The 20796-nt window shown below is 40.2% G+C and overlaps 1 protein-coding gene across 8 annotated transcripts in view; it reads left to right on the top strand.

Annotated features, from left to right (window-relative positions):
- The window catches only part of LOC129372145 (membrane-associated phosphatidylinositol transfer protein 2-like), a 52116-nt gene that overhangs the window by 18824 nt on the left and 12496 nt on the right, over positions 1 to 20796 (top strand). For 7 of the 8 annotated variants that reach the window (XM_055049221.1, XM_055049219.1, XM_055049217.1 and 4 more), the window contains 15 exons: positions 1011 to 1263; positions 6862 to 7076; positions 7470 to 7591; positions 9002 to 9235; positions 9320 to 9652; positions 12016 to 12111; positions 15237 to 15341; positions 15427 to 15488; positions 16227 to 16298; positions 16853 to 17097; positions 17260 to 17449; positions 18664 to 18783; positions 18912 to 19126; positions 19925 to 20100; positions 20267 to 20437. In XM_055049221.1, coding sequence (XP_054905196.1) covers positions 1186 to 1263; positions 6862 to 7076; positions 7470 to 7591; positions 9002 to 9235; positions 9320 to 9652; positions 12016 to 12111; positions 15237 to 15341; positions 15427 to 15488; positions 16227 to 16298; positions 16853 to 17097; positions 17260 to 17449; positions 18664 to 18783; positions 18912 to 19126; positions 19925 to 20100; positions 20267 to 20437 — 2434 coding nt within the window. In that variant the 5' untranslated portion in view covers positions 1011 to 1185. The remainder of the gene's footprint in view (positions 1 to 1010; positions 1264 to 6861; positions 7077 to 7469; positions 7592 to 9001; positions 9236 to 9319; positions 9653 to 12015; positions 12112 to 15236; positions 15342 to 15426; positions 15489 to 16226; positions 16299 to 16852; positions 17098 to 17259; positions 17450 to 18663; positions 18784 to 18911; positions 19127 to 19924; positions 20101 to 20266; positions 20438 to 20796) is intronic. The other variant, XM_055049216.1, reaches the window with a different exon arrangement.

The following is a 20796-nucleotide window of genomic DNA, read 5'->3' as shown; positions in this document are numbered from 1 at the left end:
CCCATTTTGATTACTTTTATGCTACATTCTGTTTTTTTATGAGCTAAATTTTGGATTTTGTTAGTTGTGTTCATCAAAAATAGCAGAAATACCTGCTTCCAATATTTCAATCTGCATTATGAATCTATGCATGAGTTTCATTTTCTGATAAATTGCTGAAATAACTTTGTGATGAAATCCAAACTTATATTTCTAAGTTGGAGAATATAAAAGATGACTGTGGCCTGGCCTGTTTTTTTTTCTGCCAGTAGTTTTACCTTTATGAGCTAAAAAAGTGTGTCCTTGTATGAGCATTATTCATTTGGTCCGCAGCGTTCCTTCCCCTGATGGGAATTGCTCTTCTTGCATCGACTCCTCTTCAGTTGATCTGTTGCCTTGGCTGACGTTAAGTAGGCTTCACTGAGATAAACTTATGTGCGTGATGGCTCTGCAAAGATACGGCCTTTATTTGTACTAACTTAGCTTAGGAGAGTTGGTATTTCTGCACTGGTTAAAGCAGACTTCTGCAACTCACGCCACCCACATGCTGCACATGTATAGCCCACACCTACCTCTATTTGCCTCGTGGTTGGAAAACAAAGCTTTGTGTAACTCGGATGGAGCTATTTGTGAAACCTTGGTTGTGCAAAGTTATGTAAAGTTCCTCACTAAACTAATCTCGGTTGTCGAGTGAGGTTCCCTATGTGACGATGCCAGAGCGATGGGGTGGACTGGGCAGTGGCTGCTGTATAACAATGGGATTTTATCCAGTTTTTAGAGATGCGATGCCTCAGATGCTCGAGCTTTCCGTCGATGCGAAGTTTTGGAACAAACAGGCAGTAATCATACCTGTTCGTCTCTCCTCTTTCTCACCATGTGAACTTTTGAAATGTTTTTTCCCTTGTTTGCAGATTTCTTCTTTAATGTATTTCAAGTTAAGATGCAGATCGACACGATTGATTTTGAAAAGCAATATATATTTTTTTAATTTAGCTTTAAGAAATGTTTTGTGTTTTTTCTTCTATCTACAGGAACTATCCATGCAGACTTCAGCCGGTGATCTGACGAGTCACATATAGGAGCAACCGGAGCCTCTCCTTTTCCCTCTCCCCATCCCTTCCCTTACCCCTCCCTCCCCCTTTCCCCGTTTCCTCATCACTTTTCTTCCTGATTCCCCTCTTACCCACCTCTGCTCCAAGATTCACCATGCTCATTAAGGAGTATCGCATCCCCATGCCCCTGAGTGTGGAGGAGTACCGCATTGCCCAGCTCTACATGATTCAGGTGAGGTAACAGCACAACACATGGCCCACCTAATTTTCACCTACACACTCACACCAACCAACCAACCACCAGACGTGAGAAAGTAGGAAAAAAAGGAAATGGTGAGCCAAACGAAGCAAATGAGGACAAGATAAGCCAGCAGGGGAAATTTTGCAACAGCTCACACGATTACAGAATGATTGGTCACAAGTTGTGTGGCGCAGAAAGAGTAGAAAAACAAAGAGTGCTTTTAGGCTGATAGATCATCCAATTGAACCAACTAAACTGGCTGGTTTTAATTGACATAGGCTGCATGTTTGCGCATGAGGGAGCTGTTACCTACCAGACATGGCTGTGATTAGGACTGACATGGATGACCAGATTTTCAATGTAAAGTTGCAGCATTTTGCTAAAGTATTCACACCCCGTAAATTCTAAAATTTTAAAATTTTGTCAAGCACAGAAATAATTGAGATTGTATCTGCTAATTGAGCTCTAAGTAGAGTGCATCTGTTTTCTGGAAGAAAGCTTGGAAGATATTTTTCATGCATATGCGTCTCTATTTACCCCACTTCACTCTGATAAAATGCTCTATGGTGGCTCATGGTCACGTGAGCATCATGCTTTGGAGATGCAGAAAAGTTGGTCAGAGTTAACGGTTCGGTGGATGGAGATAAATGCAGATTAGTCCTAGTAGAAAACCTGCGAGTGGCTTTAAAAGATTTGAGACCATAGTGAAGGTTTACCGAGGATGACCCTGAACTTACAACCAGAGCAACAATAGTACAGTTTAGATCAGGTGATAGGATGGCCTAATCAAAGTCCAGACCTAAATTTTATGTTGCATAAAATTAAAAGTAGTAATTGCAGGGAAAAGGTAGCTGACAGACTATTGAGTAAAAGTGCAGAATAACGATATATTTCACAATATGGGCTCCTTTTTGTTGGTGTATCAAATAAACTCCCAATAAAAGACACAGAAGTCTGGGGTTGTAAAATCGCAAAATGTGAAAAGGGAAAAGGAAAATTACTGTGGAAAGCTTTAGCTATTCTGCTCAACAACTTATTTTTCCTTCCTGTTACTTATAAATGAAACTATACTTATTTAGCCTTGGGTAATTTAACAATAATGTTATTTGACCCTGTTTGTAACTCAGATTGTGATTTAGAAAAGGATTCTATTTATCTCTGAAACTCTGAATGCCTCCATGGAGTTGAGTTTTTTACAAGAGGCACAGCAGTCTTGGCACTCTTGACCTGGTTAGGTAATATGTATTTTGCATGATGGATGGCAGCTACAGTCATGTTTGATCAGGCATTGACGGCCAGGAAACTCAACAACCAGCAAAGTGTTCAGCGAAGGAAAATGTACAGCAGCATCAAGCGTATCAACATTAACTTCCTCCTTTAGTCAACACAAAGCAACATTTAGACTCTCGCATGAGTTCACTTGAGTGTCTTTCCACTCAGACAAACATGAGAGGGAAGCTCAAACACTTAACCCTTGATTCCTTAGTATTTTTGTGAAAGCGTGAATGTAGTTGTGAGGTATTAATCCTGTGAAACATTTTAGTTCTGATCCTCTTTGTGCCCAGACGGGCTCGCTACGGGCAACCCGACACAAACGATGTGCAAACAGGTTTATGATGAGCTTCTCTCAGACTGCATCCACTGGCAGCCTTACCATGTTACATTGATAACCCATAGTTACCTTTTTCACTGACCTCACCATCTCCACACAGCTTCGTTGCTGTAAGGCTTCTGTCACCATGGCAACCGTGACATCAGCAGCATGCCGGTGGTCAGGTTTTGCTCATGAGAGAGTGAATGAAAAGAGGAAGTGGTGAGTAAAAAAGACAGGGATGCAAGGAGAGAAGAAACGCAGAGCGCTTGCCTGTCTTGCGCTGTCATAGGTTACCAGGGCAGCAGCCTCACGTAGGCCGGCCTGACGCCAATCCACTGTAGACCTCATGGATGAAGACAGGGCCTTAGGACATCTTAGCCATGTCTGCACCTCGCTCAGCACGCCCACTCCATTTCCACTTATTGCCGTTGCCCTTCTGCCACTTTCTAATTTGATAGCCAGCCGATCATTTCTTCATTGCTCTGCAGGGATTTGCAGTAATGAGCAAAGAAAATGCATCAAGACAGGATTAAACATTAGACCACTCTACTGTGGCTCATCTGTTTGCGCTGAATGTTCAGGTTTCGACTTTGTAGCTTCTGTTTGTCTTTGGAGCTCAGTGCAACTCTGACAGGAAACATGGCTCAATAAGTCGACAGCGATGAGAAAGAACCAGGATGTGACTCCCATCCTGTCACTGCAGAGGTATTTAAACACATATAGTGCGTTTTGGTGGCAGTCATGTATATTCAGTCACTTTTTGAAAAACAAATCACATACCAAGACATGTGATTGTGTCTGACAAAATGTATCTTTTCACACAGAGACTTTAATTGTGTTCCCGATGAAATAATAAGGTTTTCCTAGTCTTCTCTGTTCAGGCTTGTGTCGCACCAGAGTTACATTGACTTTCATGTCCAAAATTGAGAAATGTCTAAAAGTACAAAAAATATGAAACAGGCAAGCACCAGTTGAAAACTCAGCTGAAAGTCACTGAAGCGTGGCAGTGTGTTGTACAGACCACCAACCCTGATTATCAGTCTATAACACTTTGTTGAAAGCACTGATACAGTCTGCTCCTGTTCTGACATGCTTTGCTACTCTGATGTGAATAGACCTGGGCCATTTCAATCAGATAGCTGCAGCTCAGCTATCTGATTGCTTTATACTTGTGAGCCATGGAGTGGTTGTGTAAAACAAAGAGACAGTGAATGGAAGCAGCAGAAAGTCTCACTTTTCTGGACATAAACATTTTGTGCTTTACTTGTTTGTTGTAATATATTTATGCATCTGTGGTTGAGTGCCTTTAGTTAATTTTAGTTGTATATATTATTATTATTATTGTGTGTTTGTTTATTTAATATTGTATATATTTGACTTTTTGCACGGGAGTTGCAATAGAAATTTCGTTGAATCCTGTTCAATGACAATAAAAATGCTATTCTATTCTATTCTAAAGGTTGTTTTTCAGTGTCAAAAGGTGCCAGTGGCCTGTCGATAAGGCCACTAAAACTTGGTATTTTCTTCCCTGATAATATGGTAGTGTTATACTACATTATAATCTAAATGTGTCAGTGAAGATCCGTTTCAGAAGGCCTTGTTGTAATGGCTAGTTTTTGTTTTCTTTTTCTTTTTCTTTTTAGTTTTGCTTTTAAATCACTCACCTTCTTTGAGCAAGAATTGAAATGGTTTTTGTAATTTATTTTGTTTTCCGGCTCTAAAATGCTCCTTTTAGGAAAAAATGCATTTAGGGAATAAGAAAATGAGCAGTTAAATTTATAGGGGTAAAATAAACTTTTTGTTTACCATGTACATTTCATATGAAAAACAGTTTATTTCTTGCTACAAACAAAATAACTGCCTATTGTTGATCAATTAACTTAATATTGACTGGTTATTAACTTCAGGCAACATCCCTCACTGGAGGTGAAAGGAGTGAGGCAGCTCAGGTTTGACCGTAATTATTTTTTTTAAATGTTTTGTTTTTGAAGGTGCTTAATTGAGAAAACCAAAATTAGCGCTTGATTTAATACATTATAATCACATGTCATGACTGATCTGATTTGAAATAAGAATCTAAATATGGATGAACAAATTTGAGAAAAATAAATGTGAATACGATAATGCAGTGGTTGGAGCATCTTTTATTTAATTAATGTGGATCTCTCTACTGATTGAACCCATTTTAATTATATTAAACACAGATTGTGTTATGGCTTAAAGCCCCATCAATATTTATAATCTTTTGTCCATATGCTAGCATGTAATTACGGTATTGAGCTCAGATAAAGTAGGCTTGGATTCAGGCAGTGGCTTTGTGTATGGCTGGTTCAACAGTGCCGGGCGTCTGTGTTTTGTCTTTCTAACTGCATCTGAGCTGTTGAGAGCAAGGCGAGTGGCTAATGAATGACCTGTCAGAGGTAATGAGGTCCAGAGTGCTGGATGCCTCATGACTTCCTCCTCGCAGCTCCTCTGAATCAGTGGCAAACCGGAGAAAGCTTCCTCACTGTTATCAAGCAAATGGACTGAAAACAGAACCACTTTCGCAAGGAGATTTGGAGAAAAGAGGCAGACTTTGGATCACTGACATTTATGATCCCCAAGTCGCCTTTTTTTTCCTTCTCTACTGTCATCAGAACTTGGACTCTGCTCAGCTGTTCAGATTTCCCGTTTCACTGATTTCCCAACGATCCTTGCTCTGCCCGTGCCTCACGTTCTTCTCCGAACCGCTTTGATTGTGAAACTTTGTCTCGCCTAGCTGCAGCTCTGAGCAACTGCACCTCCTGTCTCCACCCAGCTCCACTGCTCTGCACCTGGAATGTAAATATGGGAAAGGTGCGGTTTCATACCCTTGCTTTTAGGCTTCCTCATTTGCAATTCAGAGGATGCATAGCGCTCAGGAAGCTATTAATTGTGGAGTGTGTTGTCAGACTAGTCACTGTAATAAGTGACTCAGCCCATCTGTGATGAAATAATACAGCATGTAGGTTGTTGTCCCAGATATTTTTGTGTTTCTACTTGTAGCACAGTGAAACTACACTATCTGTTTTAATGTGTACAAATCAAACACTCATTACTTCTTTAAAATGTTTCTGAAAAAGTAAAAATTTCCTTTCCAGCAAGTTATTTCTTGTGCATATTGTAAAAATAAATGAAGTTTCTCTACATTTCTCAAGATATGAGATTTATTTAGAATTGATGCAAAGATTGATAAATGAAAGGTTGATAAATTAAGGCCTTTCACTGCAGTATAAAGCAGTGAAAGGCCTTAAACGGTACACTTTCCCTGATACCTTCTTGTTGAGTCTTGCTTCAAAATAATTGAAGGTATTTTTTAAATTGCAGAATATTATATAAACAAATGTTGCTTATTAAACAAACAGTTAACAACTCTTTATGAATTTCTGGAAACAAAATATTAACAGGAAATAACCAGAATAAAATGTAAAAAAATGAAGAAAATAAGATGATTCATTTAAGAACAATTTCACCATGTTCTGATAAAACTCGAACTAAACGTGATGGACAAGGTCATATCCTCAGGGGTGTCAACAAACTCCAGTCTTAAAGGGCCGGTGTCCTGCAGTTTTTGTGCCACAGGTGCAAAACACTGGAATGAAATGCCTTAATTACCTCCTTCTTGTGTCAATAAGTTCTCCAGAGCCTTAGTGACCTAATTATTCGATTCAGGTGTGGTGCAGCAGAGCCACATCTAAAAGTTGCAAGGCAGTGACCCTCCAGGACTAGAGTTTGACTCCGGTGCTCTATATGTTTTTAAAATCTCAGTACATCATCTACATAGGTCCTTTGACTAGGCCCTTCAAAGCTTTTTTCGACGTGGCCTGGAGAAAAGCAAGTTGAAGTTGACTTAAATTTACATTCAAGAAAGCCTGGCCCGACTGCCCACCTGCCCACCTCTTTCAGGTCCTTATAAAAAGCGTAAATGTAAGCACTGTTATAAGTCATTACAGTTCCCTTTTTTGCTTTACTTGCAGAAAAAGAGCAGAGAAGAGAGCTGCGGTGAAGGAAGTGGGGTGGAGATCCTTGAGAATAAGCCTTACACAGATGGACCAGGTGGGGCGGGTCAGTACACCCATAAGGTCTACCACATAGGCATGCACATTCCTGGCTGGTTCCGCTCCATCCTGCCCAAAGCTGCTCTGAGGGTTGAAGAGGAGTCGTGGAATGCCTACCCTTACACCCGAACAAGGTATGTGCGCTTTCAACCATAGATTCATGAGAGTCATGCCCCAAGTAATATAAATAATGTAAACCTCATGTCAGGCTGTCAGAATATTATTGTTGTAAGAGCATCAGATTCAGTGTCCTACAAGCTGACAATGACCTCTCATTCCCTGAGGCTCGTCGCTCCATTTATATGTTTGATGAACCAATATGTGAAGGTACTGATATGAGGTTGACCCAAGACTTGCTGTGGTCTTTTCTGACATTTCTGTTTAACCAGCGACAGTTTTACTGCAGAGATCTCAGACAGCTCACACTGACGATGTGTTCTCACTCTTTGACTAATCCTGAGTTATTCAGCACTACATGAATGAGTTCATGTCTACTATGATGCATTTTGTCACATAATGTCTTGCAGATACACCTGTCCGTTTGTTGAGAAGTTCTCCATCGACATCGAGACTTACTATAAGCCTGACACAGGCAACCAACCAAATGTCTTTAACTTATCCGCAGCAGACAAGAGGCAAACAACTATTGGTGAGAACCTTTTTATGATGGAGAAGCTTAACATGTATATGCTGTATTTTCACTGACATTTCAATAACACAATGCTGTCCTGTACATCTGAAACTTTGTTAATGTTATTTCAATATTTTATTCCAAAAAAGACAGTCATGTAGCTTCATTACATTCAATTTATTTGGATAACCACAACTTTAGAGGATGTAAAGTCAAACCTATTCAAGATTTTCCTTCCACCCACCTTTAAATGAATTATTCTTGAATACAGACCAGTCAGGATGTATTGGTAATAATACAGTAAATCCTGACGGTCATGTCAACATTCTTTGCTGTGATTTTCTAGGCCAATGGTCTCCAAACATTTTGCACTGTGGTCCATTTCTTATTTCTTTCATTTAATAATGCTAAATAATTTTAGTGTGAAACATTTACTTTTTATCTGGAAGTGGAAAATAAATTATTGAATGACAAAAGTGTGTCATACAGATGTTTCAGTGAAACAAAGGTTTCCTAACTCTTTGGGTCAGATATTTTGACCCAACTTACTATGATTTTAAAAAGAAAACAAGAAAACACAAAAACTTGGCTAACAAAAGTAAAATACCTTCTGTTATACCTAAAATTTTCAATTTATGAAGATGTGAGTCTGTCATTGTAATTCTCATCCCAAAACATAACATTAAGTACATTGAGTTTATGTACCACTCTTGAACTGAGGTCGATTCCACTCAGACTTAAAGCCGTTGACTTATTCCCAGGGAATAAGTCTGAGTGGACCTTTTCTAGGTCCTGATTTAACATTTTTCTATTAAAAAAAACCCTTGTGTAATATTCACAGAAACTGAGCTTTGGTTCACCCCAATAATCAAACTTAACAGATATGACTGATTGAAATGTATTCCTAGAAGCAGATTAGTTTAACTTTTTCAACAAATTTATAGAAATGAATTTACATTTAAAAACATTTATGTTTTTTGAGACGGACATTTGCTGGTTTGTGCAACATTATTAATCTGAGTTTGGTTGGGGTTTTTTTGTCTGAAGGTTTTTCTGTTTAAGCAGTGGATGAAGCCCACTTGTGGCACTTTAGTGACACAGCATAAGTTTTACGTTTGGAAAAAACTTCCCATCACACTACAATAAAATAAGTACTTGTAGAGCACAGGGTGACCTAGTTCTGATGGTATTTGTAATGATTTTAGTCAGTCACTGCTTCTTATGTAACTGATGCCGCTAGTCAGACTGAAAGTTGGCTATGAAAAGAATGCAAGCTAGTTTTTAAGACAGGCTTTTGCACGTTCTGCTCCTGCCTTCCCATGCACATTATGACATGATTATAAAACCACAGTAAAGCCGTTGTGACATTCATTCCAAACAGCTGACTCCCTCAGTTATTGGTGCCTGAAACCCGATTTTCTTTGGCAGACGTAATCGACATAGTGACAGAGCCCATCCCTCCACATGAGTACATTTCAGAGGAGGACCCGAAACTTTACACGTCAGCCAAGACCCAGAGGGGGCCCCTGCAGGAAGACTGGATAGTGGAGTACAACAACAACCCAGGGAAGACTCCCATCATGTGTGCCTATAAACTTTGCAAAGTGGAGTTTCGCTACTGGGGCATGCAGTCCAAGATTGAACGCTTCATTCATGATGTTGGTGAGCAGAGCTTTGGATTTCTATTACTGTTTTATGAGTCTGCGAGCCTGTTTATACGTTGGTCTGCCTGTTGTTTCCCGTTAGGGCTCAGAAAGGTTATGGTACATGCCCACCGGCAGGCCTGGTGCTGGCAGGATGAGTGGTATGGCCTGACCATGGACGACATCAGGCAGCTGGAGCTGGAAACCCAACTGGCCCTGGCCAGGAAGATGGCCAAGTTTCTCCATGGCGAGGAGCTTAGCGAATCCTACGGAACCACATCGTCTCCAGACAAAGAGCAGGAGGCCAAAGAGGCAATCAGCTCTATCGAGGCAGAGGAAACGGCCACCAGATCAGTAGAGACTCTGCAGCCGCGAGGCGTCCTCACCAAGCAGTGGTCCACCTCATCCAGATCCTCCCGCTCATCCAAGAGAGGAGGTGAACAGCTCTTCACCTCTGGTCGTCCCTGACCTTGACACAGTCATTGTGTACATTCATCAATAAAACTGATTTAGAACTACAGAACCTACATGGTGCTTCAGGAGATTTTATACAGCTGTCAGGGTGCAAACACATCCTTAAAAATGTTTTAAAAAGTCTTAAATTCATGTATCTAAAATTCAGGCCTTAAAATGTTGGCTACCGCTAACTCACTGCTATCATACCCTTGCTAGCTGGCTAGTTTTTTGTATCTATTGTGGATGTGTGAAAATTCAGATGTCTGGACAAAGTTGTGGAGACATAGGTTTTAAATTCCATTCTGAATGATGTTAAAAAGTCTTACATTTGAGTTGGGGAAACCTGCAGAAATCCTGGCTGTACACCAACACACTTTAAGAACTATGATCTGATGACAATTGGGTTATAGAGCAAAGCAAAAATATCTGACCTTTATAATAACAAAAAGTAACAGACTTCCCTGAATTGGATTTCCTATATTTATATAAATAAAGGCTGCAAATAACAAAGAAATAAGCAAAATAAAAATACTTTCCACACCAGAGACGTTCTGGAGCTCTGCACTTATGCGTTAGTTGCTTTTCACATATCCATCCCATGGGAGCTGTTTGGCGTTGCATTTACCAAGCAGCTGCACCGTTCAGGTGGAAAAACTACTTCACGGCTGCAGCTGCCTCCTCTCTGACTGACTGAATCAAGTAGGAGCCCAGAAATGTGAACCTGCTAAAACATGCTCTACAGCTCTGACGTATTTCTGTAAATAAGAATTTATGATATACATTATACATATACATTCTAAATGTATATCATGAATAATTTAATACGAAATAATTCAAAACCCACAACTTACTTCAGGGTCAGCTCTTACATTTACACTCTTGAGCTTGACTTGTACTCCAACTCCTATAATTATTGACAAGGGCAAGAATGTGGAGAAAGTCATAAAATATATAATTTTTTTATAACAGCAGCATAGTCTCACAGTAAACTGTCAGACTATGCTCTACATTTTCTTTCACTAATTTACTTTCTGCCTGTGGTTGGTAGACAAAACTGGATTATTGTCCTGTCTTGTTTTTGACAATTCAATTCAGATTAAATGTTTTTGACTGAAATAAATTTAGTTTAATTCAATTAAATAGGACAAATGAACCAATGTCATCTTCATTATAAAAGATAAATAGGTCAATTTTATATATATTTCAATAATATATAGTCAAATTGATCTGATAAAATTAAGACATGTAGATTCAGATTGAAGTTATGAAACAGTACGTTGATCATATCCACCCTCAAAATCTATGGTATTATTTACCAAAATGTTTTTTTTGTTTTTTGTTTTGTTTTATCATCTTCTTCAGTAAGAAGAAATAAGTTCTTCTTCTTACCATGATGCCCATGGTAAGAAGAAGACGATATTTTTTGGTGATTATTTTATTTTCAGGGATTCCCTCCATATTTAAGGGAACTGTTTTATCATGTTGTGGCATCTGTAACCCTTGGACCTGCTCACCATGTGAGCAGTTTAGTAAAACGACATTTAAAAAGAAACTTTAATGTAACTGAATAACTGGATTGCAGGTGTAGCTGCTTGGGCTTTGATAGGCGGTGTTACAGTCGGATGAAGAGCAGCCTGTGTTTCCCCCGCGCCCTCACCTTTGACTGACTGTCCAACCTCAGCAGTTTCTCTCCTTCAGAGCCGTGTTATTTTTAGCATCACCTCTGACATCACAGATCACGTGACCTAACACACCCATGTGCCGTCCCTTCTTTAAGGTAGCACTCGCTGTGTCTTCCTCCCTGACTCCTGCATGCCTCGTTTATGAGCCCCATCACCGCCATCCCCACCCGTGGTCCTCCATGGAGCTATTTTTAGCAGCAGTGCTGACATCACAGATCTGAGGAGGCAGACGCAAACCCCCCCCAGCCCCCCCTTCGCTGCTGCTTTGTCTGTCCTGACAGCCACAGCTGTGCCCCCCTCTCCTCCGCTGCTCTAATGATACATGAGGTGTCGGTTATAGGCTTGTGACAGACAGGGCCGACTCTTAGTGTTCACCGCCCTTGGTTTTGGGTGTTTCGCCTGCACTGGGCCTCACTTTTCTCGCATCACCCCCGACCACCATGCAGCCCATCTCATCTGCAGGGCAGCAGCACACCACAGAGGCTCTCAGCATGTTTATGTAACACTGTGTTTGTGCCTGAGATTGGGGCGTGTGGGCTTGTGCGACATTGCTTTGTTGAAGTGTATTTCTGTATGTGTTAAGAAAGAAAAGAGAAAGGCTGAAAAAAAAAACACATGTCCCCAATTAACAGCGATCATTTTGCCTCTTGTGGTTTTACAGTGAGTCCGTCACGTCACAGCATCTCAGAGTGGAGGATGCAGAGCATAGCGCGCGATTCAGACGACAGCTCGGACGAGGAATTCTTTGATGCCCATGGTAAATTATATTTTCAGCTAAACATTCTTTAAACTGCTTCTTTTTTTTTTTCCTGCTTTCATGCTTCTTAAACTGCAGCTCAGTTTTTAAGCTTCCCAGATACCCAGCATGGGTCTGCAGCTGCAGTAGGAGGGTGTGGTGCTGCAAACATGCAACCCAGAAGGAAGAAGTGGCTGGATACTTGAGGCCACATCTTTCCTCCTGATCTCCAACTTGGATGTCAGTTCAACAAAACACTCGGCTATTTTAAATGCACACAGACATCCAAGCAGTAAGCGTCCATTTGGAAACCATCGTTGGCCTGATGATGTAATGGGAAACAGCTTTATTATTTTCACTCTGACTTTTCCAACTCAATAATCTCCATTTATTCAAACTAGGGCAGGAAAGATTCATCATTGTTCATCAGTTAATGAAATAATCAACTAATTCAATAATGTTTTAATAGTGGTTAAATGAAAGTCTACAGAATTTTTAAATATTATTAATTGATTGTCATAATAATTGATGGATTTATCGATTACTAAAATAATCATTGGTTGCAGCCCTAACTCTAACTTCAACTTGTTTCTGCTTGTGACTGGGAAACAACAACTACAATGACTTTTCTCCGGCATCCAGTAACTGATTAAGTGATGCAGCAAATATGTTTAATATCAAATACTTACGTTTTTATTTTTTATTTTTAATCAAAACAATATATTCAGACTACTCTCTACATTCATTTCAGTCATAAATTCACAACAATTAGTGTTAGTGGTAACTGTGATGCTAGCTGTTATAGCATAATTGGGACTGTTTTCTCATTTGCAGCAGCATGTGCAGTTATTTCTTCTTGGAGAAATGTGCTTAAGTCCTAAAATAAATGGTTGCTATGGAGACTCGGTGACCCCCAAGATGCAACTTTGTGCTGCAGATCTCCAGAAACAAGCTTTGGAGATATTTTACTTCTCTTATCATCCTGCTCATTGTGCTTTGTGCGACTTGGTTGCTCCACCAGCTTCATTTGGCAAAGTTCCACTTATTTAAGAATAATTCTTTTTTATCACAGCTCTGAATGTAGTGTATTTGGAAGTTTAGGTGAGCGAATATTTCCTTACTTGTGAAACACGTTTGTCTTGCAGGGATGGCATGCTTTTTTTTGTCTTTCCCCATTTTGAAGAATTAAGGCTTCATCTCATATATTTGATCCAAACTGAAACAGAAAGTTATGAATCATGTTCAGTTCATCCCAAAGCTTTTTCTGCCAGGTTGAGGACAGGACCCAGTGTCATCTGTTTCTTTGTGGACCTTGCTTTGTGTACTGGAGCTCAGTTCTGCCCCAATCATTTTTTGCTCCTACATTCATACAGAAATACTGTCATTTAAAGTTGAAACTGGATCTTTTACTCATTCACCGGTCTCTATTTTCTCTATTTTAAATGTCTGTATTTAGAATAAAAACCCAAAGCATTAAAACTACTGCTGTTGGAATTGACACAAGCAGAGTAAAAATATCAAAGATTACAAGCTGCTTTAAAGAATCTGCATTCATTGCAACTCATTCCTGATTTCACAAACATTAGCTCCGTCCAAGTGTTACGGAGCTAATGTTGTAGTCCAGATAATCTAAAAGCTGTGAAATATCTCTGTGTTTCAAATTCAGCAGCCAATTTCAGTTGTTTGGCAGAGGCAATTTTCATTAACATTTGCTATTTAAATGTCAAGAATGTCAGAGAAGCTGCTAGAAGTAAGATTTTAAAAGGTGAGTCGAGGGCGGCGTACTTGAGAAAGGAACCTTTTTTATTGTGCAGAATGATGAAAGAAATTTCCGCACAAGAACGTCTGATATTAATCACGTTTAGTTAGCATTCTTGGCCGTAATACTTGTTAAATATGTTCAGTAAAAAATGACAATAGTTTCTGTGTTCTGCTCAAACATAATGTTGTTTGATCCTGGACAGGATGACATCACAAACATCTTTGAAATCACTTTTATAAACTTAATATGTTATAAAAGGAGCGCATTACTGAAATGTTCCCATAGAGTAAATTATAAATGTAATTTAATAACACTTTTGGCCATTTGAAACCTTCCAGCTTCCTTAAGAATGTGCTGTAAGAATAGCAGTTTATTGGGGGGGAAATGATTATATATCCTCTTAAAAGGAAATGTTTATACTTGACATCAGAGAGTCTCCAAATTTACAACTTCACACTTGACAATGCTTGTCCTTATATACGCTTCATGACCCTCACTGTGAGTGGTGCTTCAAATAAAGTGGCTAAAAGTGATGTTTATTCTGTCTTGTTTTTTTTGTTTTTTTTTACTGTTCTGCATACTCAGTACAAATAATAAGAAAAAGTTAACAAACTTGTCAAACTTCTTGAAGAAATGGGATGCACTTGAGGGGTAATAACAAATTTATAAACACTGGCATTATGTGTAACCACATTTACATTTTTTAACCCATAAATAAAGCAGTTCATCCTCATGGACGTTATGTTATTGTTAAATATTGTGATCATATATAAATTACAGTCAACCCACTTTTTACTTCTTATGTTCATCTTTCTTCACCACTCTGTCTGAGCATTTTGTTTTATGCTATGGAAGTTGTTTACATCCAAGTGCTGGAGTATGTTATTGGAGGGCAGCATTTTAATGCATAGCACCTGGGAAAAACTGAAGTAAATCATAAAAGTCAAAAAATGCCTTAATCTGTCAAATTATTGAATTTATTTTGTTTCATTTCTGAAAAGTCCTGATTTTACTTTACCTCCACTAATTAATTTCTGATTCCTGTTTGAGTTGGGTGACTCTGACCAACCAATATAACCCAAAATGAACATCCTTAGGAAGATATGAGTTACTATGTCTTTTTAGTATACTGGCAGTGCAATATGAGAAATCTCTTTGAATTGTTGGTTGCCAAGCTTTTTAAAAATGTTAGGAAATTAAAAATCAAACAAAAGTCCCGTACAAAGTGGCTCCATTTTGAATCTGAAAAAGCCAGGCACTAAATGTCCAAAGCTACAGCAGTGACTGAATGAGAAATGGAAATAAAAATAAAAAAACAGCACCTCATGGAGACACAGCTAATTATTGTTTAATCCCACTCTGTTTTCTGTTTTTGTGTCTTCAGAGGATCTCTCGGATGGTGAGGAGGTTTTTCCAAAAGAAATTGCCAAGTGGAACTCCAACGACTTCATGGACAAGATTGAAACTGTGGACACGGAGGAAAATCCTGGTACGAAGAGCAGCACTGACCAAAGCTTCAGATCCAACAGGAACTCTTCTCGGACTTAACTGTGTGTATAAACCTGTGTTTTCAGAGAACTTTAAGGAAATGAGCGTCGATTATGACAGAGCATCGAGCGAGGACAGACTGGATGAGGTGAGTGTGGAAATGTTTAAGAAACTAATGCAGCTTCTTCTGATGCTGCCCTGTCAAATATTAAGCATTCCTGAATAGTGCTGGGCAATAAATGAATAACAATATATATGTGACAGATTTCAATATTAATAGAAAATTTCTAATAGAATTTCCAACAATTTCATGGAACATCCATCCAGAACCGCACAGGATTCTGGGGGATGTAGGCAGTGGAAATTAGCTGCTCAACCTGTCACAGCCAGCTAAGCAACGTTTGTGGCATCAACTGACTCACTCACTGTTTTGATACCGAGCAACAACTTGTGGTTACCTAGCAACAACCTGTTAAGTAATTTGCGCAGCAGCAGTTTAAGGTTTCACCGCTTAAAAATAAAAAAAACAACAGAGTGGCGTGAAAGGATAAAATGAATACAACAGCTTGAGAGGAAACTGCAAATAAAACAGGAAATGTCATATCACCAGTTTGACAGCAGTTGAGATATTTAAAACTAATCAATATTGACTGATGTAAAATGTGTTGGGGTTTTTTCAGTCATACGGCCCAGCTCTATTCCTGAATAACAATACCAAAGAAAAAAAATACAAATTCCCACAACTCAAACTTGCTAATGTCCATTTTTAGCCTAAAAACAAAATGAAATAGAAACAATGACCTTTAGCTCAGCTGGGTTTAAGAGACACTTGGAGGATAAGAGAAAGGCCGTTTGTCCCTGAGCCTTTCTGTCCTCTTGTGTTCAGATGCGTGACTCTCTTAGCGGCCAAGCCGATAGCTCTCCTATCCCCACCATCACGGTAACGAGGCACCAGTCAGTAAGTAAACATTTTGGCCCCATAGCACTTTGGGGAAGAGTAAGTCCCCCAAGAAGGCCCACCCACTCCCACCCAGTACTGACTGCCCCTCCCTTTTCCGTCGCCATTGCCCAAACCCCGATCCATGTGTTCCCCTTGACACCAACACCTTCTGTTCAACTCGCTTGTACTTGCAGTTGTGGCATTGAGTGTGCGTTTATGGTGGTTCTTTGACAATGTGAAGTTTTGGATCGGACACACAAGACAAAACTACACATTACTCCATGCAGTTTATTGTGACATCCTCCAGAAGCATGATTGTTGTCATACAGGTGGAGGGTGACTCTGCTCTGTCTCCCCCTCTCATGTTCCTCTGCCCCTCTATGGTTGTGAACAAAAGTCTGCTCTGTGGTCCATGTTTGGAAAGCCTGACAAAGAATATCATCAACAATAACTGAGGGACGTTTTTTTTTAGCAAGGGGAAAACCGTCTGTCTTTGGTCGTGATGATAAACCAAGCAAAGTACCAAAACATTCTCCATGCATCACCTTCATTGCAATGCTGCCGTCCCTTAGGAGAGCTCGCCTCAGCAGAGTCTGCAGCCTTCCAAAATCCACGTCTTGATTCTGGTTCTGCACGGAGGGAACATCCTGGACACGGGCGGAGGAGACCAGAACAGCAAGCAGGCCGACGTCAACACCATCAGCACGGCGTTTGACACAGTCATGCGTGTTCACTACCCCGCCGCGCTCGGACGCATCGCCATCCGCTTGGTGCCCTGCCCCGCCATCTGTGCCGAGGCCTTCTCTCTGGTCTCTCAGTAAGAGAAAACACTTGCACACGTTTATATCTGCAGGCTCCAGGCAGTGTTTTGACCGAGGGTTTGTTGTCATTGGCTACGACGGCTGTTTTTCAGCTTATGACTCAGGTCCTCTCCTCTTCCTCGGTTTATTTACTTAGGCTACTCCTTCCTCTTTTTCAGCCTGAGCCCTTACAGCTACGATGAGGGATATCTGTCCAGCAGCCAGGACCACATCCCGCTCGCAGCTCTGCCTCTGCTGGCCACCTCGTCTCCACAGTACCAGGACGCCGTGGCCACTGTCATTGTTCGCGCCAACCAGGTGTATTCTGACTTTATGAAGTCTCAGGATGGAGCAACCTTCTCTGGCCAGGTCAGATGGTGTTCAGAACCGGTCATCAGGTTCTTATTGATAGTTTTGATGGTAAAGTTATTCATAGACTCTTCACCCTTTACAACCACAAACATTTAGCATGTTTTATTGCAATGTGGTAGACGAATAGAAAGTGGTACATTACTGTTGAGTGGATTAGAAAGTCTACAAGTAAAGAAAACAGATCTGAACCTAACATGTAAATTTTGTATTCACTTCCCCTTATTCAACCTTTTGCTGTAATTACCGCTGCAAGTGCTTTAGACTATGACACACTCTACCAGCTTTGCACGTCTAGAAAGTGAAATCCTTGCCAACTTTTCTTTACTAATTGGAACAATCTTAGTCAGATCTGATTGTAAGCATCTGAACAACAATTCAAACTTCTACGGATTCTCAATTGGGAACTTTTTACACGGTCCAAGTCTTTTGAAGCCACTTTATCCCTGAACTATCTGCTGTGTTAGTCTTTATGATGCTGTTTGTTCTCTAATGAACCTCTGAGGTCTTCACAGAGCAGATGGTTTTATATTAAGATTAAATTTTACACAGTTGGACTTTATTTACAAATTAGGTGAGTTCTGAGAGCATGTCATTAAGTTTAGAGGTATCAGAGTAAAGGGGAGAAAATACAAACGCACCCAACCTTTTGCAGCTATTTTGTTTTTGAAGGAATTGAAAATAATGTGTTAATTTTAGTTCTACTTCTACTATTATGCAAGACTTTGTCTTGAACTGTTACATAGCAGCTTCTGCTTTTTGGTCTTGCTTTGTAGTTTTGCAGACTTTTTAGAGTTCTCTAGTTGAATCCAGTCAGTGTACATGAACAGCACATCCTTTTGTGCTGCATGTGCTTTAAAAATAAATGCAAGAGAAGAATAAAAGAAGAAGCATCAAGCATCCAAAAAACTTTTGCAGATAAAGGACATCTGAAAGTTGTCTCCAAAAAGAAGATACAAATCTGGCTCATCCTTCAGTTAATCAGTAATCAGATATTGAACCAGAAAATACTCACAAAGCAGCCAAAGACCAAAGATATTCCTTGATTAACCTTCAGAAACATTTAATGTCCATTGATCAAGGCCGCTTTAAAAGATTACTGAGATGAACATTTTTTTTAAAATGTAATGACTCAAGACTTTTAGACAGCACAATATATAATTGCTGCTTTTTGATATTACGTGAACCTTCTGTCTGATGTTTGACCTGTGCAGGTTTGCCTCATTGGGGACTGTGTGGGAGGAATACTGGGGTTTGATGCTCTGTGTAACAGCACCCCCACGGTAAATGAGAGCCAGAACAGCAGCCGCAGAGGCAGCGTCATCAGCGTGCAGGTGGGAGACGATCACTTCCTAAAGGCACATCAAACACATTTTTTATTAACTGCTCCATTTATGGACATATTTATCATCTGCAAGTTGTTGAGGTTTTCTTTCTGTCGTGATTAATCCTCCTCATGTAGGACCAGGACCTTCTCTCTCCCGGCATCATCGTCAACAGCGGACATGGGTCATCGTCCCCAACACTGGAGAGCAGCCGCCACCTGAGTCGCAGTAACATCGATATTCCTCGTGTCAGTTCAGGCGATGACACCAAGAGGCAACTGCCGCGTAAGAGAAGCGACTCGTCCACCTATGAACTGGACACAATTAAACAACACCAAGCTTTTCTGTCCAGGTGAGTGACACTTACCTGAGGAACCAGTTTCTTCTGACACATTTCAGTTCTTACTTAATGCCAGGTTTGCTGAACATGCTGTGATAGTAGCGTGCTTTTTCAACTCTTTTTACAACCTAGAACATTTTAGTATTTTTTCCACCTTACAAACACAAACTTTTGCCTATTTTACCAGGATTTTACTAGCAGAAAATACTAGCTGCCACTCATTCAGATGTTGTCCTTTTAACAACTTTCCACATCTGAATAACTCAGACACAACATAGATCATCTTTGAGTGTCAGTTGTTAAGTTGTTAAAGTCTTCCCGCAGATTTTCAATTGGACTTAGTTCTGGACTTTGACTAAGTCATTCTAGTCAAAGCATAACCATTATAGCTCGAACTGAAAGTTTATTGTTGCCTGCTGGAATGTTGATCTCAAGCATTCATCTGCTTCCAAGTGGTTTTCTTCTTGGTTTGCCCTGAATTGGATACAGGATACTTTGTTTCTTTGTCTTCATGATGCTGTTTGTTAGCTAATGTTTTTTTTTCATCAAACCTCAGAGGCAAGTGTCTCAGGAGACAAAAGAAATACACAGGAAATATTTAGAGTCTGATACAAATCCACTCCACACTTTCAGATGTTTTTATATGTTAAAAAGAAAGTATAATTTTCTTCCACTTCACATCGTGCATTTATTTTGTGTTGACCTAAGATTTATGGCAGTGACGTGACAAAAAGTGAAAGTAATTCAAGGCATTTGAACGTTGCAGCAAGTGCCTGAATGACTAACAGCTGTGTTCATTTGTTTTTCCAGCTTGCACTCCAGCGTCCTTAAGAGCGACGCAGTGTCCCGCAGGTCGAGCAGCAGCACCATGCTGGACGGATGCTCCCTGGGGAAGTTTGACTTTGAGGTGTCAGACTTTTTCCTGTTTGGTTCTCCGCTGGGCTTGGTGCTGGCCCTGAGGAAGACTGTGATCCCTATGCTGGATGGTGAGCTTCTTCATTAAGAGGAGTGTAATAGTTTTAAGTGAATAATGTGCATGGGCATAAAAATTAATATTAAAGATGCCTCTGGTGGACAGCTTTTTAATTTTTCTTCCCGTCTGGTTTCATCTGCTCTTCCCTCCCATGTCTTTGGTTGGATTTCCCCCTCTAGTGGCCCAGCTGAGGCCGGCCTGTCAGCAGGTCTATAACTTGTTCCACCCAGCTGATCCCTCTGCCTCCCGCCTGGAGCCTCTGCTGGAGCGGAAATTTCACCTCCTCCCTCCTTTTAGCGTTCCCCGTTACCAACGCTTCCCCCTTGGAGACGGAAACTCGGCCTTGCTGGGTGAGTCCCTTGCAGGAGTGATGAATGGAGGCTAAAACTGTCAAGTGAAACAATTGAGACCTGTCGGGTTCATCACAAGCACAACTGCAGAATTTTATACAGTAGATTTATTTGAATTTCTCCCTTTGAAGGAGACATTTTGATTGTAAGCAGCTGTCCTGTTCGTCGCACACAGCACACGTCTTAGCAGCACAACATCCACTCACATAGTACACTGTCCCTGAGAAAAATGCTTCATTTTTCTCCTTTTGTCTTCTGTGAAGCAGGTTATTCATCTAAATGTGGTCATAGTCCTGATTTTGATTTCTATTTTGGACGTTCATTTTAATAAAGTAACCCTTAGAACCACAAGCAGTCCT

The sequence above is a fragment of the Poeciliopsis prolifica genome, unplaced genomic scaffold (assembly GCF_027474105.1).
Source record: "Poeciliopsis prolifica strain line A6 unplaced genomic scaffold, Auburn_PproV2 SCAFFOLD028, whole genome shotgun sequence".
Lineage (NCBI taxonomy): Eukaryota > Metazoa > Chordata > Actinopteri > Cyprinodontiformes > Poeciliidae > Poeciliopsis > Poeciliopsis prolifica.
This window is presented reverse-complemented; position numbering and strand designations above follow the sequence as displayed.